General features: G+C 47.6%; 1 protein-coding gene across 5 annotated transcripts in view; it reads left to right on the top strand.

Annotated features, from left to right (window-relative positions):
- GATAD2A (GATA zinc finger domain containing 2A) overlaps positions 1-25,426 on the top strand; it is a 105,310-nt gene that overhangs the window by 73,346 nt on the left and 6,538 nt on the right. For all 5 annotated transcript variants that reach the window (XM_053668091.1, XM_037152613.2, XM_037152612.2 and 2 more), the window contains 6 exons: positions 20,467-20,599; positions 20,726-20,857; positions 22,021-22,110; positions 22,710-22,841; positions 23,004-23,171; positions 24,932-25,211. In XM_053668091.1, the coding sequence (XP_053524066.1) occupies positions 20,467-20,599; positions 20,726-20,857; positions 22,021-22,110; positions 22,710-22,841; positions 23,004-23,171; positions 24,932-25,211 (935 nt within the window). The remainder of the gene's footprint in view (positions 1-20,466; positions 20,600-20,725; positions 20,858-22,020; positions 22,111-22,709; positions 22,842-23,003; positions 23,172-24,931; positions 25,212-25,426) is intronic.

Genomic DNA, 25,426 nt, shown 5'->3' with positions numbered 1-25,426 from the left:
TGTTTGTAGAGATCTTTTGGGCTCCTGGTTTATATTGTTTCTTGTAATCACCGTGCTGCTCTGCAGGGCAGGCCAGTGAATTGTGAGAGAGAGGTTAAGTGTTGAAGGAGCTCTGGGTATCACCTGGGTGATTATGAGGGTGCACTTATTAAAACTGGGGACAGTGAAACAAGGAAAGGCTCAGCATAGAAGAAGAAGCAACAGCAGACCCCAGGTCGAGTTGTTAATTCACTGGGAAGTCAGAGAAAAGGGGGCCTTGGGGGCAGGTTCAGGGGATCAGCCTGGGATAAACTGCACTGCCCATGGGTCTCCTGATTGCAGGTCTCAGGGTTCCTTAGAGTTTAAGAGATGTGTGCCTATGGGGAAAAAAGTGAGGGAAGAGGAGGGAAAGGGAATGGTGCGGGCTGCTCCGTAGAGGGCGAGCACCTGTGCACTGGGTCCTTTGTCTTGTTTTTTATTTCTCTCTTGCAGGCAGGAATCTTAGGGGAGGTTTCAGGGGAGGGTTTCAGCAGAATATCCATCAGTTCTCCAGGTATGTTCTTTCAGGGACGTGTTTTCCACTGATTGGTCGGTTAGTCTTAGTCATACAGCTGGTTCTGACATTGCCCACCTGGTTTTGCTGCTTTTCTAGACCTGGAGCTGAAATATAGCTGAGACCTAGATGTTATCTCCAGGGAGGTGACCTTCTCTATCTGGCTGTAAATTGGTCGGCCATTTTGTTCAGCTATTGGTCTCAGTTTCCCTATTCCACTTATCCTGATTTACTGGTCTGTCTCAAAATCACACTGCCTGACTGATCTTGGGCAGATGATCTTTGTCTGTGCTTCTTCGTTTGTAAACTGGGCAATAATCCCTGCGTTTCAGGTTGATGGGCCCTGGAGAAGCACAACACGTGGTGAGAGAAGAATATGCTCTCAACACTGCCCTTCAGTCTTAAGTGTCACTGAACATAAGATGTCATATGTAAATCTAGTGTATCCCCAAGTTCCCACACTAAATGTTCTACTTACAATAGTTCATTGGTGAAATACAGTCATGGGTTTTGACAGAATCATAGAATCAAATTTAGCCCAGAGCCATTCTGGAGTTAGTAGTATTAGAGGCAGGCAGTGTTTGGATTCTTGTTAAGAGTATCTGGCTCAGGACACACCCCCTGGGAACCTACAGCACACACAAACACACAGTTGATCCTTGAAGTGTGGGGTTTAGGGGCATCAATCCCTTGTGCAGCCAAAACTCCACATATAACTTTCTTAAATTATATTTTATTGATTATACTATTATAGTTGTCCTGATTATTTCCCCCACTCCCCTCTACCTGGCACCACCCCACTCCCTCAAGACCCCGAACCTTGTTCATGTCCATGGGTCATATATACAAGTTCTTTGGCTACTCCCTTTCCTAGACTGTACTTTACATCCCCATGGCTATTCTGTAACTACTTATTTCTTCTTCTTAATTCCCTCACCTGTCACCCATTCTCCCCCCTGTCCCCCACTTTTTTATCTTTACTTTGGTTTGCAGTGGATTGGTGTTCAATCCACTGAGCCATATCAGCCAGGGCTCAAATAAATTTTCAATTTCTTGCTCTTTCTTTTTTTCTTCTGTCACCCCTGTGAAGCGAATGTAGGATTAATTAAAATTGTCCCACAGGTTGCTTACACTGTCCTCATTTTGGGGGGATTCCTTTTTCTTCTTGTTCTGATTGGTTAGGGTTTGTTTTTTTTTCTTATGTTCCAAATCATGATTTGATTCTTGGTTTCATCCACTCTACTGTATTTCCTTGTAAGTTGTTATTTATTTCAGTTAGAGAGTATGCTTATTAAAGCTGGGGACAGGGAAGAAAGGAAGGAAGGGCTCAGCATAGAAGGAGCAGCGACAGCAGACCCCAAATTCTTAGTTTCTGACTGGATATTTTTTATGCTTTTTAGGTCCTTTCTGAGTTCCTTGAGCATCCTTATAACCAGTGTTTTAAATTCTGCATCTGGTAGATTGCTTATCTTCATTTTGTTTAGTTCTTTTTCTGGAGTTTTGATTTGTCCTTTCATTTGGGCCATGTGTCTTTGTCTCCTTGTTTTAATAGCCTCCCTGTGTTTGTTTTTATGTGTTAGGTGGAGCTGCTTTGACTCCATGTCTTGGTAGTATGTGGCGTAATGTAGTAGGTGTCCTGTAGGGTCCAGTGGCACAGCCCCCATTAGCTCCCAAGTTGGGTACTCAAGGTCTATGCTTCACATGGGCTAAGTACACCTTCCTCTTGTAGTTGAGCCTTGGCTGCTTTTGGCAAATCAATGGGAGGGATTTACCCAGGCCCGTCAGCTGCAAAGATTGGCTGTGACCATTTACCATTGACCTCCACCCTTCGTGGAGGATCAACTGTGCAGGGACAGCGTGTTGGTGCTCTGATACAGGCTGTAGCTGTCCACTGGGTACAAAGGCACTAGGGTTTCCCTGGAGGTGCAGGCCAAGATTAGCCCCCACCTATGTTTTGCCCATGGCCACCCTGCCTGAGTTTATAAAGCAATTTGAGATGGCTGCTAATTGTGCTGCACTTGGAGATTTCCAGGTGAAGCCAAGCTCTGAATCTAGGCTGCTAGTTCTGGGCCTGGGCTCACTGAGGCCAGTGGCTGCTTGTTGGAGAAGATTTAGGAAGGGAAGTCATGCAGCATGAGCCATGACCAGCCATTTGTATGGAAAAGCAGCTTACGTGGGCCTGTAAGTTGGGTGGGACAGAGTCTCTAGGGATCTCCAAGGGGGGGGGGTGTCAAACAGTGTTAGCCAGGTTGATGTAATCTTAGATATGACACCAAGTTCTGTGGGGAGAGGGCCCAGAAAAGGGACAATGGCCTCTGTTTGCCTTGATGCCAGACATCTCAGCCTCCCCCTGCATGCCACTGGTGCCCCTCAAGCTGCCTCTGTAGCTCCGGAGCCCAGAGGGAATGAGTCTGAGTAGATGAATCTGTGTATGGGTACTTTAAGAGGAGCTGCTTAGAGCTCCAGAAGTTTCTTCCATTGACTTAATCTCTGTTGTTTTTTGTAACCAGAAGTTGTGGGGACTTATCTTCCTGGCACTAGAACCCTGGGCTGGGACTCCTCTCAAGATATTTCTCCCAAATTTTTATCCACCACGTGTAGATGTGGAAGTAGCTCTTTCCTCGGTCTGGACCCCCCCTACCAGTCATGATGGGTGTGGTTCCTTTAATTCCGTAGTTGTCAGACTTCTATTCAACTTGATTTCTGTTGGTTTTGAGTGCTGGTGGTTCTATATTTTAGTCATAATTTTGATGTAGTTGTGCAAGAGGTGAGCAGTGTCTGCCTACACCGCCATCTTGATCAGAAGTCCTGTGTGTATAACTTTTGACTCTTCCAAAACTTAATTGTCTTTTGGTATCCATGGGGGGTTGGTTCCTGGATCCCCTGTGGGTACCAGAATCTGAGAATGTACAAACTGACACATGTAAATTTAATCACATCAATAATTGCATTAAATGGGAATGGTCTAAACACCCACATCAAAAGGCACAAGTTGTCAGAATAGAACAAAAAGCAATCCAGATTAATTATATGTTGTCTATAAGGGACAACCCCTAGATCCTTCAGTAAAGATGGGAAAAGATATCATCAGTAAACCTAAGGAAGCTAGAATGACTGTATTATACTAAATAAAATAGACTTTAAGACAAACAGTATTGCTAGAGCCAAAGAGGAACACTTTATAATAATACATCAAGAAGATAAAAGTCATAAATGTGTATGTGCCTAACAACAGAACCCCAAAATACCCGAGGCATAAGCTGACAAGATTGATAGTAGTAATAAATAATTAATCAATTATAGTTAAAGATTTCACTACTCCACTCTCAATAATTGGTAAAACAGCTAGACAAAATCAGCATGTTTCAAGAATTCTCAAAGAGCACTGTAGACCTATTTGGCTATAGAGCACTACCTGGTGACTGCAGAATAACATCTTCTCACAAGCACATGGAACATTTTCCAGGGTAGGCTATATGCTGGGCCATAAAACAAGTCTCAAGAATGGCTGTAATAAAGACAGACAATCATAAGTGTTGGCAAAGATATGGAGAAAGGAACTCTGATACATGGTGGGAATGTAAAATGGCATAAACAGTTTGACAGTCTTATAAAGTTAGACATGAACTTACACATGACTTGGCAAACTGTCCAAGGAATGGAATGTACACAAGAGAAATGAAAACATATGTCCACATCAAGGCAGGTACTTGGATACCCATAGCATTCTAATTTGTAATAGCCCAAAAGTAGAAACAGCCCTGGAGGGTGGCTCAGTGGATTCACGTGTTATCCCATAGTCCACAGTTTTGATTCCTGGCCAGGGCACATACATAGACTGTGGGTTTGATCCCTTGGTCAGAGTGCATATAGGAGGCAGGCAATTGATGTTTTTTTCTCACATCGATGTTTTTGTCTTTTTTCCTCTGTCTCTCTTTTTCTTCCTCCCTCCCTCTCTCTCCCTCCCTCCCTCCCTCTCTCTCTCTCCCTCCCTCCCTCTCCCTCTCTCCCTCCCTCCCTCTCCCTCCCTCCCTCTCCCTCCCTCCCTCTCTAAAAATCAATGAACATCTCCTCTGGTAAGGATAAAAAATAAATAAAAGGTGGAAATAATCTACATATCCCTGGTTGAGCACGGTATGCTTGCTAAGTTTGTGAGTAGATGACTTCAGAAATGAAAAGCACAAACTGTTGATAACATGCTACAACATGGATGAATCTCAGGTTCATCATGCCAAGGGAGAGACTCCCAGCCCAGAGACTACACGTTGGAGAATTTAATCTAGAAAATCTAACAGTGTAGAAATGAGAGAGTGGCTCCATGGGGTGGGGGTGGGTGGTAATAGTGATTAACAATAGCTCATGGCACAAGAGAACTTTTTGGGATGATGGAGTATTCTAAAGTTGGACTGTGGTGATGGTTACACAACTCCAAATTTACTAAAAATCATTGAATTGTACCTTTACGATGAATGAATTTTGTGGTATGTGAATTATACCTTGATATGGATGTTTAAAAAAAAAACCCAGTGAGGTTAAAATAGTTTGGTTTCTGTTCTGGCAACCATAAATGTGCTCACAGAGGTGGGAATCGTGAGCCTCTTGGTCTTTTGTGAATCTGACTCAAAGGTTGGGCACAGGCTGTCCTCCCTCCACCTCAAGTCAGGACCGTTAGGTAAGGTTGAAGCTGGGGCATTCAGTGAAAGCTATATTGGGGTCCTTGTTTTGTTTTTGTGATAAGTAGATTCTGCTCCTGCACTTTCCTATAGAGCAGTCTTTTTGTCACAAATTGTTGATATTCAGAGATCATTTAGGACACACAGTGGTGAAAACAACTCCCTCCTACTCCCACTCCTTTGCCCCCACACACATGCTTCTCTTGGGTCAAGGAGCATTTAACTCAGTATGAACCTCTGATAGATGAACCTCTTTGCTAGATGTCCTGTACCGGAAAAGGTAAGGACTGAGTCCTTCATCACTTTGGGCGTATGTGGGATTGGAGTTCCATGGACAGTCACCTCCATGTTTCACTAAAAACATGTTTGTGTGTGTGTGCCTTTTTCTGAGACACCAACTCTGTGACAGGCTGGTCCTGGGGACAGAAGTGATCTGATCATGCTTTCTAGGGTACTGTATTATGAAAGAATATGCAAAGGTTTGGGGGAGATTATTGAGAGTGTGGCTCATGGGGAGTAGAAGTCACTGGGTGTCTGAGCAGACCATCTCTACTTCCTCATTTTACTTGAGAGGAAACACAGGAGCCCCATTTTCTCTTCTTAATAGCTTGCCACGTGGCCCTTGGATGTGGCTCAGGTGTTCTGGTGACTGCCATTCTGGCTTCCGTTGGGGGTGCGTGGCCTTGAGGCAACCTTGTATCTCCCACCTCTCTCCCCACCCCCCATTGCATCACGCATTTCATTAGCTGTGGGTTGGGCTTCACTCGGACCAAGGGCCCAGTGTGGGTATGGGTGGTGGGAAGAGCTGTTGTGCCCACCAATGGCCTAATGGGTGCTGGCAGTAGCATCCTGAGCCCTTAGAGATATTAATTGGCTTTTGTTTTTCTGCCTTTCCACCTCCCTGGTCAAGTACTTGGAAGTTCTAAGAGACTGTAGCATGCAATAAAAGTGTCTGTTTACTGGGCCTCCAAAGCAGGGCATCTTTGTTGAAGCTGTTATTTTTGATGACAGAATCACTGTCTCATCTTTCTTTTGAGACTTTGGCATTCATCAAGGGAGTAATGGGGATGGCACATCTGTGTAGAAACCAATCACCTCTTTCTTGCCCAGGGATCTTGTTGGCCAGTCATTTGGAATTAAGGCAGGGCTTGGTGACCCACAGTGCTGAGTTATGTGTGTGAGCACATCATTCACGCGCATGTTAACACCCAGGTCTTCTTACAAAGCAAAAATGAATCTGAAAGTAACATGGTAGTGCAGCCGCTTGTCTGTAATGTCAGGATGTGGTGATAGCCTGTTCTCTGCTGTGTAGCAATGGGCAGAAAAGGGTTTACACGACCTAAAATGACCTCCAGGGGTCATAGATAAGAGTTTTTGTTGTTTGGGTGACACTCTTTACAAGTGGCTGCTTGGGAGGCGAAGGATAAAGTAAACACTGGCGCTTGCTGCCTGCCCTGGCAGGAGGTAACACTATTGCATACTGTGTGTGCCTCTCCTGGTGCACCTTGCACACATTTCTGCCTATGTTATCTAAAGCCCTATCAGGACACAGAACCTTGCCATGACCCCAGAAAATTCCCTCAAGTCCTCCATGCAAGTCCTGCCTTCCCTGACTGGGTGCACTCTCCCTCTCTAGACTAATCTCTCCTCAGACTGTGTGCTTGGTAGAGTCTGGCTTGTCTCTGTGTGCTTTGAGATTCATTTGTGTTCTGTATATATCAGTATTTTGTTGAGCAACTTCTGCGTGGATATGCAGAGCATGCACTCACCTGTCTGCAAACCAGGGCTGGGTGAGTACAGCTACTGTGATAATTCCTGTAGAAGTCTTCACATGGACATTGATCCTCATTTCTTTTGCTAAATACCTATAGGTTGAATTATATATAGTGTAAGGGGGTTGGTATGTGTTGTTTTGAAGAAACTGCTGGTCCTTTCTTTGAAAATATCTAGGCCTTTTTACTAATGCAGGTGTGGGGGGCTGGCCACTTCATTTTCACTTTGTGTTTTCAGTGTACAATTTTAGTCAGTGGGTCTCAGAGAGGTATGGGTCTAGATCCAGGTCTGTTTATATAACCATTATTCTTTTCCCATTGATGACAGAAGGGTGATCGTGGCTGCACTGGCTGCCTGCCTAGTGGTGGTGGGAATCCTTGTCTGCCATGTGCAGACCTGAGCTCCCACCCACCCTGTTCTTAGTACCATGCACCACTGCAGCTGTGCCTGGCCTGCCAGCCAGCTGTCTGCTGGAATGTGCATCCTTGAGTGAGTTGGTTGAATGTTACACAGCTGTGGGCGTTGATGGCTTGGGAAAGGGCCCTGGTTCTCCCATAGCCCGGTAGGTGTGGGTATGGCCTTTACCCTGGTTCTTCTGCAGACTTCCTCATAGAGATTGACCTCCCTGTGTTGTGTGAGAGCTGTGGAAGTTCTGCAGCCAGAAACCTGTTCCTTCCATCTAACCGTCACTTGAGTTAGGGGCTGCAGTTCCCTGGGAGACTCTTTGGAGCTCAGCCCCTCCCCAGCATCTGTTGTGGGCCGGCTGCTGCCTTTCACTACTGATTCTCTACTGGGCAACTTCCAGGAAAGCCTGGGGCAGTCTGAGGGAGCTGCTCTATCAGCTCCAACTGGAAATCTTAGACTGCTTGTACTTCTTAGCATGTTCAGCACATGGGAACTGAGAGGTATGTTCCTTTGGAAATGGGTTCCTAGTTTTGTGCTCCCTTCCCTGCCTCAGCTGCCACCTACAAAGCTGCATGGTGCCTCTTCATCTCCTCATTCTCTGCCTCTTCCCTGCCCTTCGGGCTCCTCATCCCAGTTCTCTCTCTGTCCACCTGCCTTTATTCTTGACCATGTCTTACTCCAGGTTTGAAATAATTGAAATTTGAGGGTTTCATCTGTACTTTAAAAAGTCATTAGATTATTTGGGGGTATCAGGGTGACAGATTCTGGATGTCTTGTTTCTCCTTACGCGACCCCGCTCACACTGAGCATAGTGTGAGCCAGCCTGGTGCACTGTGTTATTGCCACTTTTCTGTTGCCTTTATTACACCCTCCTCTGGCCATGGAGGGGATGGTTTCTCACTGAACAGTGCAAACTTTCTGGGGATGTCCTGTGTGGCTGCCCCTGTGCATAGTAATCATGGTCAGCATCCTAAGTGGTCATCCTTCAGCAGTCAACTGTTAATACATATGTGAGTTAAGCAGATTTGCAGATTATTTTGAAATTATTTGGTGTAATTCTTCAGTGCAGTTTTTGATACTTCCTCGCAGCATGTATTTCTGCTAGTGCTTTGTCACATGTTGACAGGTTCTTCAACCTGTAACCAGCGCCCTGGGTGTATCTGCAGGTCATTTAAGCATTCTATTTGCAGGCGTATGTGAGAGAGGGTCTCTGATCAGCCCTCCACTGGGCTGGCTAAAACTGTTCCGTACACTGCTTTGTATCTTGTAGCTAGTTTCTCTGCAGTGTTGAGAGCAGTTGTGCCAGAACCTTAACCAACATGGGAGGTGGGGGTGGCAAGTGCACTTGGCCAGAGCACTTGGGCTGAGGGATCCTACCTTCAAAGCCACCTAACCTGGTAAAGGAATAAGATGAAGGGGGCCTGCTTATCTGTAGAACAGGTAGAAATGAGTGAATTCCTGAGACCTCTCAAGGGGTCCAGGAGAGAAACATTTTCTCAGTGTCCTAGAGGAAAAAGGAGAACTGGCCTATTTATAAGAGATTGCCAAGCTTTTTCCCTCAAGAAAATAATTGAATTATACCTTGTGAGCTTGAGGGTGGTGTAGCAGTGATGGAAAACAAATAAGGGTATCTTGCAACCGGATTCCACTCACCCCCATGTGACCCAGGATAGTTCACCCCATGCTTGGAGCCCACTGTTTCCTGTGAATCAAGGTTTGGTCATTCTTGAGCCTCAGAAGCTCCCAGCATTGTTCAGTAAAGTTTGTCACAATAGTGATGGGAAGGAGCCATGGGACTCATGTGTGTCCAGGAATGAAGGAGAGGAGAGTAGGTGGAGGGCCTATTCTCCTAACAGGGTTACCAAATTTTATTGGCTTAAAATTGAATAGATTTTCTTAAAAGATTTTATTTATTTATTTTTTGAGAGGGGAAGGAAGGGAGAAAGGAAGGGAAACCTCAGTGTGTGATTGGTTGCCTCTCGTGCATCCACTATGGGGGACCTGGCATGCAGTTCAGGCATGTGCCCTGACCAGGAATCGAACTGGCCACCCTTTGGTTCTCAGGCTGGCACTTGATCCAGAGCCACACAAGCCAGGACTAATTAGATTTTATAAGGAAATTATGGCATACATGTGGGGTGAATCCTGTTAAATTTTTAGTACCTTTCACTCTTCAAAACACAACTTTGGCAGCAAGAAAAAGGCCATGTGTCGGGAAGACTCCACTCTGGAGCCTTCACCACAAACACTGGCATGGCCCCTTTACCATTTCTAGGACCCAAAAACTATTAGATTGTGTGATAATATCTGTTGACAATACTTATTAGTTCATTTAAAGATGACAGTAGTAAACCCATTGTCACATGATAGCACAAGTAGCATTTTTTATGAGAACTATTTTGCAGATTTCTTTAATACTTGCTATAGCAAGTAGACAGCTGGATTCTCATATCTCTTCTGTGTCCAGTTTCTTGTGATATGTTGTTAGGGCTGAAGCATGTGAAGAAAACCCAACCTCACACAGAAAAGCAGTTGGATCACAGTGGTGTGTTTGGGTAGTCTTTTTGAATAATTGTGTATTTCTTCCTTTACTGGGACACCAAAACACAGAGTGGCCTCTCCCTGAGAGTTAGTTGCACTGTAGACTCTGAAGCCTCTTTAGTGAACTTCTTCTACCGGTTATATTAAAGTCCGTCAATTTTTATCACATTTTGAACATAATAATATTTTTTAAAGTACATAAAATCTTAATTTTAGGATCATTTTAGATTTATAGAAAACTTGCAAAGATTCTTTCTGTACATACTACCCTGGTCTTCCCATTGTTAATAGGTTATTGTGGAACCCAACACCCATATGTTACTATTAACCAAAGTTTATAATCTATTCAGATTTCCTGCATTTCTTCAGATGTTCCAGCATCCGTGTTACATTCGGATTTCTTAGGCACCTCTGGGCTGAGACAGTTTCTCAGAGTTTCTTGGTTTGATGACACTGACATTGTTGAGAACTGGTTAAGTATTTTATAGAACACCCTCAATTGGGATTTGTTGGTGTTTCTTTCATGGTTGGACTGGGGTGATGGGTGTATGGGGGAAAGGAGGACCGCAGAAATGAGGCGCCTTCTTGGTACATTGTGTATAGGGCACATGCCATCAGTGTAACTTTTCTCTGGTGTTGAGCTTGATTCTCTAGCTGAGGTGGTGTCTGTCAGATGTCTCCTGGGAAGCGGATCTCTTCCATTTTTTCATGCTGTCTCTTTTGGTAGGAAGTCACTATTTACAGCCCATACCTAAGGGTATGGAGTCCCATTCCCCTTTTTCCGGGGTGCAGCATTTGCACAAATTATTTTATGTTTTTCTGCCTGGGAGATTTTACTCTTCTCCCCCTGAATGACTTTTTACTCGTATTTGACTTTTTTTGGTACCATTGAACATTAGAAATTAATAATTCACGTAGTTATTGAGATCTTTCAAATACACTTGATCCTTGAACAGTATGGGCTTGCACTGTGGGGATCCACTTAAACATGGAAGCATGGATGTTTTTCATTAAATATAATGTACAGTACTAGTACTGTTCATGTCTTTTCTTTAGAATTTTCTTGACTTTTTTTTTTTACCTCTGTCTTTATTGTAAGAATACAGTGATACATATAACATACAGAATAAGTGTTAATTGACTGTGTTATCTGTATGGCATCCAGTCAACAGCAGGCTATTAGTAGTTAAAGTTTTTGGAAATCAGAAGTTACTTGTGGATTTTTGACTGTGTGGGGGTCTGTGTCCTTAACTCCTGAGTTGTTCAAGAGTCAACTGTACTGACACATTTCATTTTTGGTATTGCAAAATCAGATTGGTTAATCTCTGATATATTGGGAAGCTGTTGGACTCACAGTGACAAACACAGATTTTCCAAAATTCTATATTTTGCTTAAGGGAAACTCAGACTTTATCATTAGTGACACAAATACCTGTGGTGGTTTTTCTTTGGAGCAGCAGGTTTTGTTTTGACCATTTTGGAGAAAATGGCTGCTAAACAGCCAAGCTTGAATAATCACAGTGTGTCTGTCAGTCTTTCCTTCAGACAGCAGAAATACTTTATTTGGTCATAGAATGTTAGAAAGACATGGACTCTTGAGCTGAGGTTTAATACAGTCAATAACTTCTTCTTCATAAGGGTGTTGCCCATAGTATGACAACACTAACTCCTGGCACAGCTTGGCACTGCTCTCCCAACTTGGCAAAAAAGACAGATGTTGTCTCAGTGTTACAACAACCTGGCAGAGCCCCTGGAGGGATCCTGCACACCACTCAGGGGACTGCTAGTGGCTCAGAGCCATGCAGAGGATCACCGTTGGGTTGTTCCTGGCTGTCCAGCATAGGCAGAGACAGGATACCTGGTAGGGCTCTGTGCTGATGTCTCAGTCAGCACAATGGTTGATGGCCTGCTGGGGTCAGACAGTGGAAGGAAGAGAAGCCCTCAGCCTGGGACCTTGTCCCCAGGGACATTTGATTGTAGGGCGGGAGGCAGATGAGTCAATTCAGAGCATATAAAAAGTGATGGGGCTGCTCTGAGTGTGCACATTGCATTCTGGGAGGATCTAGAAAAGAGGTGAAGCCACCATCTTGTTGACTAGATGACATGTTTTTTGTATCTTTTACATATCGTGATGCCTTCTTGAGTTAGTATCACCCATTCTGCATATAAAGAAACCAAGGCTAATTGAGGTTCAGGGCCAGCTTTCTGGCAGAGGTGCACCTAGCCCCCCCGTCCTCCTGTATGACCTGAGTGGCTGACCTGTGTGGAGTCCGGTGGCTGCTGGACTCAGCAGCTGGAACAGGTCCGGTGGGGGTTGGGGGACAGGTGGCCCTGAAAGGATTTGCTATTGGAAGGTAGGGGATGATACAGCAGTTTGAAATTGGTATCTAAAAGGCTACAGGAAACTTGCAGGCAAGAGCATGCACTTGCCATTTATCACAAAAGTTTGTGGTCATTGCATGCTGGAAAGCACTGTTTCTTGTGTGTGGTTTTCAACTACACACACAGGTTACTCTTGCTGTATGTTGGTGAGGAAGCTGGTACCCCAGGAGATGTGTTTGGGTTCATTTGATGAATGAAGTCTCTTTGAGCTGGAGAGTGCTCCTGGGTTCTCATCATGTCCTCCCTGGTAGAAGATTGGCCTGGCATGTAGTTAGGGGACCAGAGGAAGGCTAGCGTTGATGCTGTGGCCAACAGTCTGCTTTCGATGTTTGTTTTTTTCACTCTTCCTGGTCCCTCGCCCTTGGGAAGCTTGAATTCCTAAGTGTCAGGACTCTACCCAGTTTTGTCAGGCAGATGGTGGTCCATGTGTAGTGAGAGTTGTTTCCCAGTCAAGTTCAAGGATCCCATCTATGTCTTCACACTGTCATCTCTTTGTCACCTGAGGGACTTGATAGGCAGGTATTGCTGGCTGTCTAGGATCCTTCAGACGTAAATGAAAACATTTTCTGCCCCAGCTGGTGTGATTCAGTTGGTTGGAGCATTGTCTCATACATCAGAAGGTTTACAGGTTCAATTCCCAGTCAGGGCCCGTACCTAGGTTGTGGGTTCAGTCCCAGGTGAGGGCAAGTATGGGAGGCAGCCAATCAATTGTCTCACGTTGATGTTTCTCTGTCTGTCTCTCTCCCCGCCCCATTCATCCCTCTCTAGAATCAATTAAAAATGTCCCCTTTAATTTAGTCCACAATATAGTGTTTGGTATTCCAAGGTAGAGAAGTCAGAGTTGAAAGTCACATGAGACCCATCCTGTCCAACCCTATAACCTTTTGTAGGCCAGGCATGTGACCTGAGCAAGGCACTCCCTCTCCCAGGAGTGACTTCACCTGTGGACCCGGGTGACAGGCAGTTGATTAAGATTACTTGGAAGCATGGAACTTAGGGTTGGTACAGAGATGGCCATTATAAAGGATTAGTGTGTGTCCTGGGTGATTTTTACAAACCTGACATAGATCAGCTTTTCTGTTCTATGACTATGGTCATTTCTAACAGGTGCCCCTTCCCAAATTTCTGAACAGAGTATGCTGAATTGATTAAACCTTCCTGGTGGTGTTGCATCCTGGCTGGACAGGTTGGCAGCTGTCTGGGTCCTGCTGCAGTAACCTACTTGAGTGGGAGCTGGCCCTGCAGGTTGCCCCATTGCCACTTGGTGTTGGGGTCTTTTCTTGGGGTCACTGCTAACTGCTGGCTCAGGAAGGTCCTCTGTAAAGTTCTCAGCGAGCCTGCACACCCCTGAAAACTGGCTTCTAGCACTGCTTCCAGTCACAGTGTGGTTCTCTTGGCTTCCTTGGCCAGGTTTTGTGACTTTCAGGGGTTCATGTGTTCCTAGAAAAAAACCCAGCAAGACAGGCTGGACTCCTCCTGACCTTGCTGAGGATGCAGTGCTCCTCTGCTCCTGCCACGTGCCCTGGAATTGCCCACCTCTGTGCTGGGGGCAGTCCAGGGAATGGGCTCACAGGCCAGAGCCTGGCCACACATGCTCCTTCCTTTTCTCCTGAGATGTTCAGCTGTAGCTGTGGCGGGGTATGCCATAATGGAGGCCCAGAGTGATAGCTGGATCTGAAATTTCCAGGAAGAATAATGGCTGGGTTTCAAAAATCCCATTGCAGCTGCTCACCTCCATGGCCTCTGTGGCCAAGAAGCAAAATGTGTTCTGATTTACCGGCCTCCACAAAGCAGGCTTTTTTTCCTCCTGATATCCCAGCCAACTGGGTGTCAGGTTACAGTGCTGGGAGAAGGGGCAGTGAATGCCAAGAAGGAAGCAGAGAGGTGGGAAGTGGGTGGGTTTTAGGGCTTCAGGATCTGGAGAAGAGACCAGACATCACCCCCGCCACCCCCGCCCTCACCCTGCCATCCCCCCCCCACCCCCCACCCCCCGGTGCGCTCCTGCCCCTGCCCTGCACCAAGGCAGCCAGGACTTGGGCTTTGGGGCACAGTCTGTGTCTGTGCAGCAGAGCTTCTTTTCAAATCACATTGAATGTCTGAGTCATTGGTGCCCCTGAAAAAAGGAGAGTATGGGGTCCCAGTGAGTAGCTACCACACCCAGGTATCTGTGAAAGAAATGTGTCTTTTGAGATGTCCAGTCCACAGGGGCCTGCCAGTGAGATGGTACCACATGGCAGGACTACCCAGGAACTGGTGGTAACTTACTTTCTCTCTTGTAGGACTTGCCTAGAAGTGTTTCTGGCATTGTGGGGTGGGTGGGAATGCTTACTGGGTTAAGCATGTGGAATTGCTTCTGCCTTTGACTCAGGTACCACTCCAGGTGATATCTGAAACTCTGGTGGCTCCCAGGCCTGAGGATGGCCCTTTTTTTCCTGTGGGCCTTTTCCCTACCCCCCTTTTGGGCAGCTCTGATCTCTTGCTGAGTCTTCCCGGAACTTCACGTCCATCTTATCCCAAGTCTGTACCTGCCACAGACAGCCCCCATGTGTGGAGAACTGAACTGTGTTGCACTAGTCCCTTTGGGAGGCTTTTGAGGGTCAACAAGGGTGACTACTGGGAAAAACCTTTTCTTTCCCCCAACCCTCTTGTCTCTCCTAGGGTAGTGTCTAGGGTGGATGGCCTCTTTTGGGGACAGTCTGTGGGAGGACAGGAGTTACCATGGTGTGGGCTAGCCCTGTTGGCCCTATTTTCTCAGAGGTTTAAAGTAATGATATGGAGTTGTCTGCTACTTGGCTGGACACTGGTTCTTGTGCTCTTACCCTTGCAGTCCCATGTCAGCTGGGCTGGATGTCTCCAGTGGCTTTGTCACTCACAGGGGCTATCTAGGCCCATCTCCATGTCTGTCTTTGTGACGCTCAGAGACTCTTTCCACAAAGCTGGGTTGGCATCTTACAGTAGGATGCACTCAGGACACCCCTGGAGTACTCAACTCTAGGGGCCCAAGAGGGAGCTGCAAAGTTCCTGTGGCCTTGCCTTGAAACCTTGCAATGTTGCTTCCTCCACGTTGCTGCAGTTCAGAGAGCAAACCACAAAACCAGCCCAGGTCATGGAGCCAGGACTGACTGGACAAGCTATAGCACAGGCAAAGGTCAGCTTATATGAGCCTCCTCCAAAGGACTCTCAAGGCTGGACTGATGGCCCCATCAAGGTGGAACGCTGGTCCTCTGAACACTGGTCCTTGTCGACCATGAGTATTAGGGCTTACTCTCCACCAAAGTCCTGAATTCATAGGCTAGAGGTTGGACTTCCAGGGCTTCTTTCCTGAAAAGACACATAATGACAGAATTCAGAAATCCTTTTAAGTGAATTTGTACATCTTTAGCAACGTAGCATCTATATGCCTGTGGACATGATCACCCACGTGTGCAAGGTTATCAGTAACTCTACAGGTATTCCTGGGTTTCTCATGAACTCACAGACCCTGTTCTGGAACCAGGTGCCAGGGACAAGGAGGAAATGGGTGTGTGCCAGCTCTGTTGCCTGAGCACCCACTGTGCCAGGCCTGCGCTAGCTGCGGGGATGCAGTAGCTCCTCCAAGATTTGAGAAAATTTTAATGTTACCCCAGTGGCTGATCGTGAGCAGCCTCTTAGCGCCCCAGGAGAAGTCAGAGCTTTGACTGTCCTGACAGCCTCTTTGGGTATCTGAGCCTCACCCAGCAACTCCGAGAGGCAGCTGGGCAGAAAACCCTGTTCCTATCCTGGTAGGAGGCACAGAGAAGGAAGTGTCCTGCCCTAGGCCTCTCACTTGGAAGAGGCAGAACCAAGTGAGACCACAGGCGGTTTTGTGGGAATATGACAGCAACACCCAACTCCTTCCCCAGTGTGTACAGTGCCCACTCATGATAGGCCTTTGTGAGCATGGCCACGATCTGGGAAGAGGAGGCCCTGTGGCCTCTCCTACCCCTAGCCAGTGTGGCACTTGGAGGAGAATCCTGCTCCTCTGGCTCTAGGGAGATGTGGGGAGCCTCACACCTTCTTCTGGGTTCATAGTATCACATGAGGGGTTGCTGCCCCCCTCCCCCACCTTTTGCCCTTTACTTGTTGGGTTCCCCTGGGAACATCCCGGGCCCTCACCAGGAGCTGGAGTACCCAGGCCTTCTGGAGACAGGCTTCAAGTAGGGCCATTGGGGCCCAGGCTGCTGTTCTGTGACAGCCAGTAGTCCCCACTGTGGGTTGAGAGAATACATCTGTGGGCTGGATTCTAAATGAGCAATGACTCTGTGGGCTGACCAGGCAGGGCTTCTATGCTGGCACTGTGTGGGAAGATGGAGTCACACTGTGTGGGAAGATGGAGTCAGAGGCATTTTCCTTGGACGAGTTTGCTGGAGTGAGGGTGAGGAAGCTGTGACTACTCAGGCCTATGCTGCCCTTAAATGGATCCCCAGGTTCTGCCCTGAAATTCCTAACCCCAGGGTAGACAGTAGTGGATAGGGCTTAGGAGGGCATCCACGGGCATGCATACTGTGGGAACACTGACCACACTACAGGGGCCAGGGCTGGGCCAGCCAGGGGCCTTCTGAGGGCACAGAAGGTTTGATGTGCATCTTGAAGTGTAAGTTGGAGCTCACAAGGGGTCTTGGGAGTTTGGTGGAGGAAATGGTGGTAAAGGTAGGAGCCTATGGCAAGATAAGCCCAAGGGTATAGAGGCTAGTGGGGCTGAGTGGCCTGGAAGGTGTGAATGGGCTTTAGTGGGAGGAATGTTCTGGGACCCAGGTGGGAGTTTGCAGAAGGAGCAGGTGAGGCTGGTGTTGATTTAGCAACTCCTCATCCCACCTTTAACCACAACTACCAGCCACTTGCTTCTGGACCCAGCTCTTGTGCTGGAGAGATGTAGATCCTGTGTGCCTCTCTGCCACTGGCCTTGAGGAGGAATTTGTTGTCCTGAAGCCTTACTGAGTCTGTGGTCATCCCCAACTTCCCTATTGTGTGCAGGAATCTCAGGGGTTTTGTAAAATGCAGGTTTTGATCAAGCAAGTCTAGGACAGCAAGATGCTGTAGTTCCATAAGCCCCCTGGAGAAGCTGCCCCAGTGGGCAGTAGCCCTGTGTGCCCCCCCCCCCCGTTGGATCTTAAGGACAGAACCACCTTTTTTTTAAAATTCAAGGGTTTATCCTTACTGCCTGGTACCACACCTACTTCTTAGGTGGGCATTCTGCAAATAAGGAGTGAATGAATGAATGCAGGAGTATAGATGAAGCACTCCTTCCCCAATATCAGACAGGCTCATTCAGAGAACCACACAGGTCAGAGCTGAGAACAGTTTGTGTTCCCTCTATGAGACTTCCCTGGCTTGGGCCAGGGAGACACTAAATGTTTATACTAACCACTGACTGATGAAAGCTGGGACAGTAGCCTGGCATTGTAGGTACAGGATTCTCTTGTAAATTAAGTTTATAATCCAGGTCTTCCCTCCAGAAAACTTGAGGGAAGTTCCTGTCAAGTTAACAGCTTTTATGTTTATTTAGCCAGGGGCTTGCCCAAGGGGAGGAGGTAGTGAGACATTTTCAGAGAAGACAGACTAGCCTGCTTCCAGGGATTTTTGTAGGTCACATAAAATCTCTTGATCCCAATATTTTGCGTAAGGGTTTCTAAGATGGGCTTATGGGGTTTGCCCTGAAATCATGTAGCTCCCAAAAAACTTAGTGCACAGGTGGCTGCTGTGCACTGAAGCAGTATACCTAGCCATGCCACTGTCCCCCTAGTGTGTTGGGCTAGATTTCATCTGCTTTTATTCTCCTGGCCTAAGTGGTTCTGTAATTTTAAACAAATTTTTTAAAAAGAATGCCCATGTTAATGTTTATCCTGTGTCAAAGAGGTATTCTTTTTCCTGAATTAAAAGAACTTTCTGGGAAGGAACTAAGAGACTTTGAAGCATCCTTGCTTTAAAGATGGAGCTTAGGAAAGTTTTTTATGTTGGAAACTAGAAGGGCTGGTGGCCTCTCTGTTTGGAAGGGGTGACCTAGTCTCTGTAATACAGCACAGTCTCTGTGGGCGTGCAGCACACAGGAAGTGCCTGCCAGCCTGGCAGCTCCAGGGTGAGCTGGGTGCCTCCATTTTCTGACAACACCTGAACCCTACCTCACTTCTCAAAATGAAGGCTGCTTGTCACAAACTGGTTAGAACTGGCTGTTGCCATGGTTTTCACCGTTGGAAGGCACAGTTAAAGGGTCACATGACCAAAGAGGGAAATGCCTTTGTCACATGACTTTTTGGTGGCCTGATTAGCATACAGGAAGTACACTCCCTGCTGGGATGCTGAGTGATCTTTGATGGGAGGTGATGTCATCTCTTAGACGAGTTATTGATTAGTGTCAGTCCAAAGTGGGACGTGATAGTGCTGTGGTCAGAGTGGCCATCTCAGGGAGCTTCAGCTTCCAGATGATCTCGGTCCCTCACTCTGCCCTTTCCCTCAGGCAAATTTCAGTTTTTTAGATATCTCACCCTCCTAAGACATCCTCAGTGAGATGATAAAAAGTGATAAATCCCTGTAGATCACTCTCGCCTTAGCACTCACCAGCTTAGAAAGCGCTGGCAGTCTAACTCTAGACGAGGTTCTGCCTGGGCTGCTACTCTGCCTGTATGCAGTGGTGGGAACCAGTGCCACAGCTCCTGTGCTGGGGCCCTGCATCTGCTTGGTGTCTCTATACACATCCAGAAAACCTGGGATTGGAGCCCGAGATCATCTTGAAAGTTGATCTTGGGCTGAATGGGCAACGGATAGAGAAACATAGACTTGAAAGAGTGGTGTTTCATAAATTGATTGCTTTTTGGTTGGCTGAGGCCAGAGTGAGACGTTCTGGTTTACTTTATAAACAGCATCCAGTTTCTTGACTTGAGAATGGGGCCTGATAACTCCGGTGAGGGGTTGTATATCTTTAAATAGGTGCCTTGTGGTCCCCTCCCTAATTTCTCGTGAGGCCAGCCAGCAGCTGTACTGGTTAAGTTGGATCATGGCTGGGAATGTAGAGGTGCAACATTCGACATTCCTAGGGGGTGCAGGGGTCCAAGGTCCTGGAGGAGTCAGTGAGCGCTCAGCAGCTGGTCCTCTATGAATGTGCAGCTCACTTCAGAAACAGCAAAGGTGGTTTAGTGTGCTGTTAAGTGCCAGTTTTCCATCTGTAACTGCCCCTGCTTAGCTGGAATACAGTGAAAGGAGAGGGACAACTTAGAGCTGTTGGTTAAACTTCATCGTTTGTTCTCTGGGCAATAGTGCCACCTAGTGGACACATTTGGTCCTCAGTTGGTTCTGCTGCTGCTGAAAAGAACCAATTTCTTTCACACAAGTGTTGAGTGAGGTCAGATCTTAAGGGAAAGTTTATATTGTACTCTCAGTAAATGGAGCTGCTTGGTTGGGGGTGAAATGTTGTCTCTGGGACCCCTTGTTCTCCTGTGTTGAAGTGTTGTCCTGTTTGTGGGATCATTGACATCATAGCAGAGGTTCAGATGTGCATATATGTTTTAGATATTTGTGAGTGGTCAGGATTGTGGTAAGAGGGCAAGAGAGTAATGGGCAGGGGTGGGAGTTACTGGAAAGAGTTTGTGAGCAGATCAGGTGGGTGAAGAATATCCAGATATGCAAGATAAAATGTACTTTGTGTTCTAGTCTATTTCTAAACTTGCAGCCTCTACTGCCACTGGAATGATGAAGGGGCCACTAGTGGCCCAGGAAGCAGGAAGCCTTTGCTAGGATCCAGGGTCAAGTTTTTGTAATTCAATACTTACCCACATTTTAGAGAAAGGAGTGATGGTGTTTTCCAAAATGCCCATGTCATCCTCCAACATATAGGTGTCCTCATCCCTGAGGTCACAGAGGCAGGCACCAAGTACATTTCCAACTGGGTGGGGCCCAGCCATATACTGGTGGCTTTGGGAACTGCACAATAAATACAGCTAGAGAAGGCAGCCTTGGTTGATGGTAGAGAAACCATCAGGGAGGTCACAAGGAGAGAGGTTGCTACCAGTGGGGCAGTGTGCATGCTGCCTTCTTGCTGTCTGTGTTTGAATCTAGGCACCTGGAGGGTGTGGGCGTGGGTCTCTGGGGAACAGTGTCTCCAGCACAGTCAGGGTGCTCTGATAACAACTTGCTGTCCCTGCTCCACAGTGACATGAAGTCTGAGAAGAGAGCCCCCTCGCCTGATGTGATTGTGCTCTCTGACAATGAGCAGCCCATGAGCCCACGGGTGAATGGGCTTCCGAAGGAGGCCTTGCAGGAGACCAGCACTGAGGCCCTCATGGTGAGCCTTGTCCCCATGCTAGGGACCACCACACCCAATGGCATCCCCGAGTGCAGCTGGTGACAGTGGGGCCTGTGAGCCTGGCTGCTGACCCTTCTTCTCAACCCTGCTATCTTGCACTTGCAGAAAAGTAGTCCTGAAGAGCGAGAACGGATGATTAAGCAGCTGAAAGAAGAATTACGGTTAGAAGAAGCAAAACTTGTTTTGTTGAAAAAATTGCGGCAGAGTCAAATACAAAAGGAAACCACCGCCCAGAAGGTGTGTGCAAGTCTGTACTTTCTTCAAGGAATAGTGAGGGCCATTTAGAGCTGGGGACAGAAAGGCTGGTCATGGGGAGATGGGTTTCCTCAGGGGTATGAGTGCTGAGGTCTTAACAAGGAACTTGCAGATGCAACTTCCCATGTTGGATTTAGGTAAAAGGGTATCAGAATACTACTTGTATAGAATGTTCCAGATTTGAGTACATAAAACTCATTTCCTGTGAAAACATCATGGCAATGGAAAGCAGATAGATGTGAGAAGCTGCTAGAAGCACACTTCTAGGTTCAGAGCTCTGTCCCAGGTTTGTTTTTAAAAAGACCTTCAGCCCTATGGATGGCTGTGCTGTTTGGCACAGGCTACTGTGGGTTTGTGAGCAGAGCCTCTGTCCTTGGGCACCTGCTGTCTCCCCTGGTGCCTAAGGCTTTTTGTGGTGCTGTTCCAGGCACAGCTCACCATGTAGGGCAAGTTTTATGTTAGTTTTATTGGATTTCTGTGAAGGTTCACGGTTGATTATGCAGCTACTCTTATGGTAACCACTGTCATTCAACCAGAAAAGTGAGTGCATGTTGGGCAGGACAGCTGACAGAGTGTGTAGAACATGTATTTCTTAAGACAGAGGTTCAGGAGAAGAATACTCAGAATACTCACCAGTCTGACTTGAGGGTTTGCCTGAGCTCCCACCCCACCTAGTCAGCAAGTAGATATGGCCTGATGTCTGTTAATCTTTAGGTGGACAGATTCTGCAATATTACTTGTTTCTTTGTCAATTGTTGAAGATATGACATAGTGACCCAATTCTATCACTGCCCCTTCCCTAGTGAAATATGTTACTTTAAGAACCCCAAGGTTGGAATTAACCTGTCCAGTCCCTTCCTTTCCCATTCCCAGTCCTTCTGGCCCCCTGGAGGGTAGAGCCAGCACCTGAACCACAGAGTGATGATGGGAGTCCCCAGCAAGCGAGGGGTGCTAGAACAACTCTCCTCTGCCCATTTCAAACGTGTCAGTTCCCTTCACAGATGGATAGGAGTCACTAGGCTAGAAGCAGAACCTTTGTAAGCCTGGTACCTGTGGAAGAGGAAGAAAACTATCCTCCATCAGGACTATAGGGGTGGGGCAAGACTGGTGGCTGTCTCATCACCCGAGTGTCCTGTCTCTTGCAGCCCGCAGGCTCCACTGGGAGCACTGTGACTACCCCTCCCCCGCTTGTGAGGGGCACCCAGAACATTCCTTCCGGCAAGCCATCACTTCAGGTGAGTGTTTTTTCCTCATCAGACTTCTGAGCAGCCCTACAAAAAGGCCTCCTGTTCCTTCTAATTAGACTGAGTGAGGTTTTCTTGCCAGTGGCCCCAAAATAAATCATGTTCACGTCCCAAACAGCACCACCATTGACATAAACAAATCACACCAACACATAGGAGGCCCTTCCCATGACTAACCCCTATTGAAATTGGAGAAAGGACTAAGATCCACCTATACAGACTGGGCTCCCTCCATCCTGAGTCTCCCAGAGGCAGGGGGGGCCTTGTCCCAACACGGCTTCCAGCCTCCTCTGCTCACAGGTCAGCCACAGGACTGAGGTCTGGACAGGGCCCCTGCTCCCCACAAACAGGCCCCAGCTCCCACCAGCAGGTGGCAGTGTCAGTCCTGATTGGCTGGACTCTTGCTGTGGTGGGGCCTGTGTCTACGTAGCCCAGGTTTGTAAGTCTCTTACTGGTATCTGTGTTCCTTGTGTTTTTTTTTTTATTACCCCATTTTGTTTTTTGTTAACAAGTATGTGGATTTACAAAAGTAGCAAAACCTGTTTGTTTTTAAAACCTGTGTAAGATCTGGGGGTTGGTATCGTTGACAGACCTCTTCAACTCGAATGCCTGGTAGTGTCATCCCACCACCCCTGGTCCGTGGTGGGCAGCAGGTGTCCTCGAAGCTGGGACCTCAAGCGAGCTCACAGGTCGTCATGCCCCCTCTCGTCAGGGGGGCCCAGGTGAGCAGGGTGTACCCTTGGGACAGGAGGTTGCCCAGGCATCCCCAAGCAACTGTCCACCTTGAAAGAATGATCATTTCTAGTTTTCAAGTTGGGATCCCATCCCTTCCCTGTACCTCTCTTCACTGTCCCTCATTGTCTCATCCCCACCCCACTCCACAGCAAATTCACAACATCAGACAACATTCCAGCACAGGGCCACCGCCGCTCCTCCTGGCCCCTCGGGCGTCTGTGCCCAATGTGCAAATTCAGGGGCAGAGGATCATCCAGCAGGGCCTTATCCGTGTCGCCAATGTCCCCAACACCAGTCTGCTCGTCAACATCCCACAGGTGAGGTCCGTGCTGTGCCAACATGGGGAGTACCATACAGCTACCACTGAAAAAGCCCACGGTTCTGGGGCCCATTGGGGTGGTACAATGTGATATGCCTGTGCCCTCAGAGCCAGGTGAGGGCTTGGACACCTCTTGTGGTTTGTACTTGAGCTCCTTCATGCAGGAGTCCCATGTTCAGATTTGCCACCTGGCAGAGGTGGAGAGTTGCTGATGGTGAGGGGTGCTAAGACATGGAGGAGTTTGAACAGTTGTAGGAGGCAGGTTTGAGGGGATAGAAGAGCCCAGGAAAGAAAGGTATCTGGTGGGCCTAGAGATGGCCAGGGGAACACCAGCACCGCGCCGCCCCCCCGCTTCCTCCTGCAGGCACAAGCACATGAGGAGCACGTGTCTGCAAATGTCCTCAAAGCCCCAGTGCATCTGTTCATATCCACAAGTCCCTTCAGTTTTGGACAGAGCCTCCAAGATGGGGTCAGTCTGTCTCTGCCCAACAGAACTAGGAAGATGGGACTGGGAGCAGTCTGGAAGCAAAGCTTCACTGATGATAAAATTGCTGAGTCAGCTTCTCTGCCTCCGTTGGCATGTATCTTCACCTGCCTCCTTTTGGTCAGGGTCAAGTGCAGTCCTGCCATCATATAGGGATGTCCTGGCAGAACAAAAGTTTGACCTGTGCAAGTAGTTCATTTACCACATAAACCTCGATCAGATTTCTCTGGTGTGATGCTGTTCCCAGCTTAGCATGCCAGGAGGATGAAAAGCAGGCCAGCAGCAGTGGAGCTGGGGGAGGTTCTGCTCCTAGTAGGATGGGGAACCCAAAGGAGGTTCAGGGAGAAACTGCTCAGTCAGGCCAAGGTGCTATGATGGCATCCTCTGTTGGGGAGCCTCTTTGGCTTGGAGATCCTTTGTGGGGACAGGGGCCCTGGGAGAGCATGAGAGCATCCTGGGCTTTCTGAGCCCTGTGATACATTATAGGCAGGTTACCAGGTATGTGCATTTTCTTGGGGATGATAACAGCTTTTCTCAGATTTCTAAATGGTTCCTCAACCATACGATGTTAAGGGCACTGATGTGGTTAGTTCCAGGTTTGGGGGAGAGCACTTGACAGTTGGGGGTGAGGGGCCTGGAGCAAAGTGACAATGGAGCATTGGCCCCTGGGGTTCAGACAAAGACAGTAAAGTAGTACAGGAATAGCAAGGGGTGAGTGCAGGAGCTGCTTTGTCCTGCAACCCTGATGAAGACATGTAACTAAACCATTAGGGTCTCCTGATGAGCACATACAAAGATGTTCACAAGGGAAATGTCACCGATGCTATTTGAGCCACCATTGTATCCCTGTGAGGACAGAGGCTGCCAGACTTGTGCTGAGAGAGGGCTCAGGCGATAGAGATAAGACAGTGGCATTGTTGTTTGGGTTGGTGCTGGGGAACCATTGACAAGGTTATGTCCTGGTTATGGTGATGGCTTGCTTCAGGGGTGTCTTCCTGGCAAAATGCAGGAAATTACAGATTCTAAATGTGTGTGGTTTATTGGATATCAGCTAAGTCTCAAAAGGTGTGTATAAAATATTAGTCATCTCATAAGGTAAATGTTTTAATACTGCTCTGCCTGCTGTTCACAGCTTTCCGGCAGCTTGGAATTTCTCAAGGACTCATTAATGTAGTGCAGCTAATGTTTCTGACTTGGGCAGTAGGTGCAGTGGTAGGGCCTGCCTTAGAGCCAGGCACTTCCAGCACCCTGACCTGGTTGTTATTTCCCAAAAGCCCTCCCCAGCCTCACTGAAAGGAACGACAGCCACCTCTGCTCAGGGCAACTCCACCCCCACCAGCGTGACCTCTGTGGTCACATCTGGTGATTCTCCAGCCAGTCGGCAGGCGGCCGCCAAGCTGGCACTCCGTAAACAGCTGGAGAAGACGCTGCTTGAAATCCCCCCGCCCAAACCCCCTGCCCCAGAGATGAACTTCTTGCCCAGTGCCGCCAACAACGAATTCATCTACCTGGTCGGCCTGGAAGAGGTGGTACAGAACCTACTGGAGACACAGGGTGAGTGGGCCCTGGGCCAGGGCCGTTTCCATCTCTTGCCACTAAAGTTCCTGTTACGTAGGTTTTTTTCAACATATAGCACATGTTCGTGTGCCTACAATGTACTCAGAGCTGTCTTAAACGTTAGAGATTATGAATGACATTTCATTGTCAGTTCTGCTTGTTCTGAGGTTTGATAGCTTCTTAAACACATTGCAGTCACCTTTCCTATTAGT

The sequence above is a fragment of the Artibeus jamaicensis genome, unplaced genomic scaffold, assembly GCF_021234435.1.
Source record: "Artibeus jamaicensis isolate MK-2021 breed Jamaican fruit bat unplaced genomic scaffold, CSHL_Jam_final contig_477, whole genome shotgun sequence".
In the NCBI taxonomy this organism is placed as follows: Eukaryota; Metazoa; Chordata; class Mammalia; order Chiroptera; family Phyllostomidae; genus Artibeus; species Artibeus jamaicensis.
This window is presented reverse-complemented; position numbering and strand designations above follow the sequence as displayed.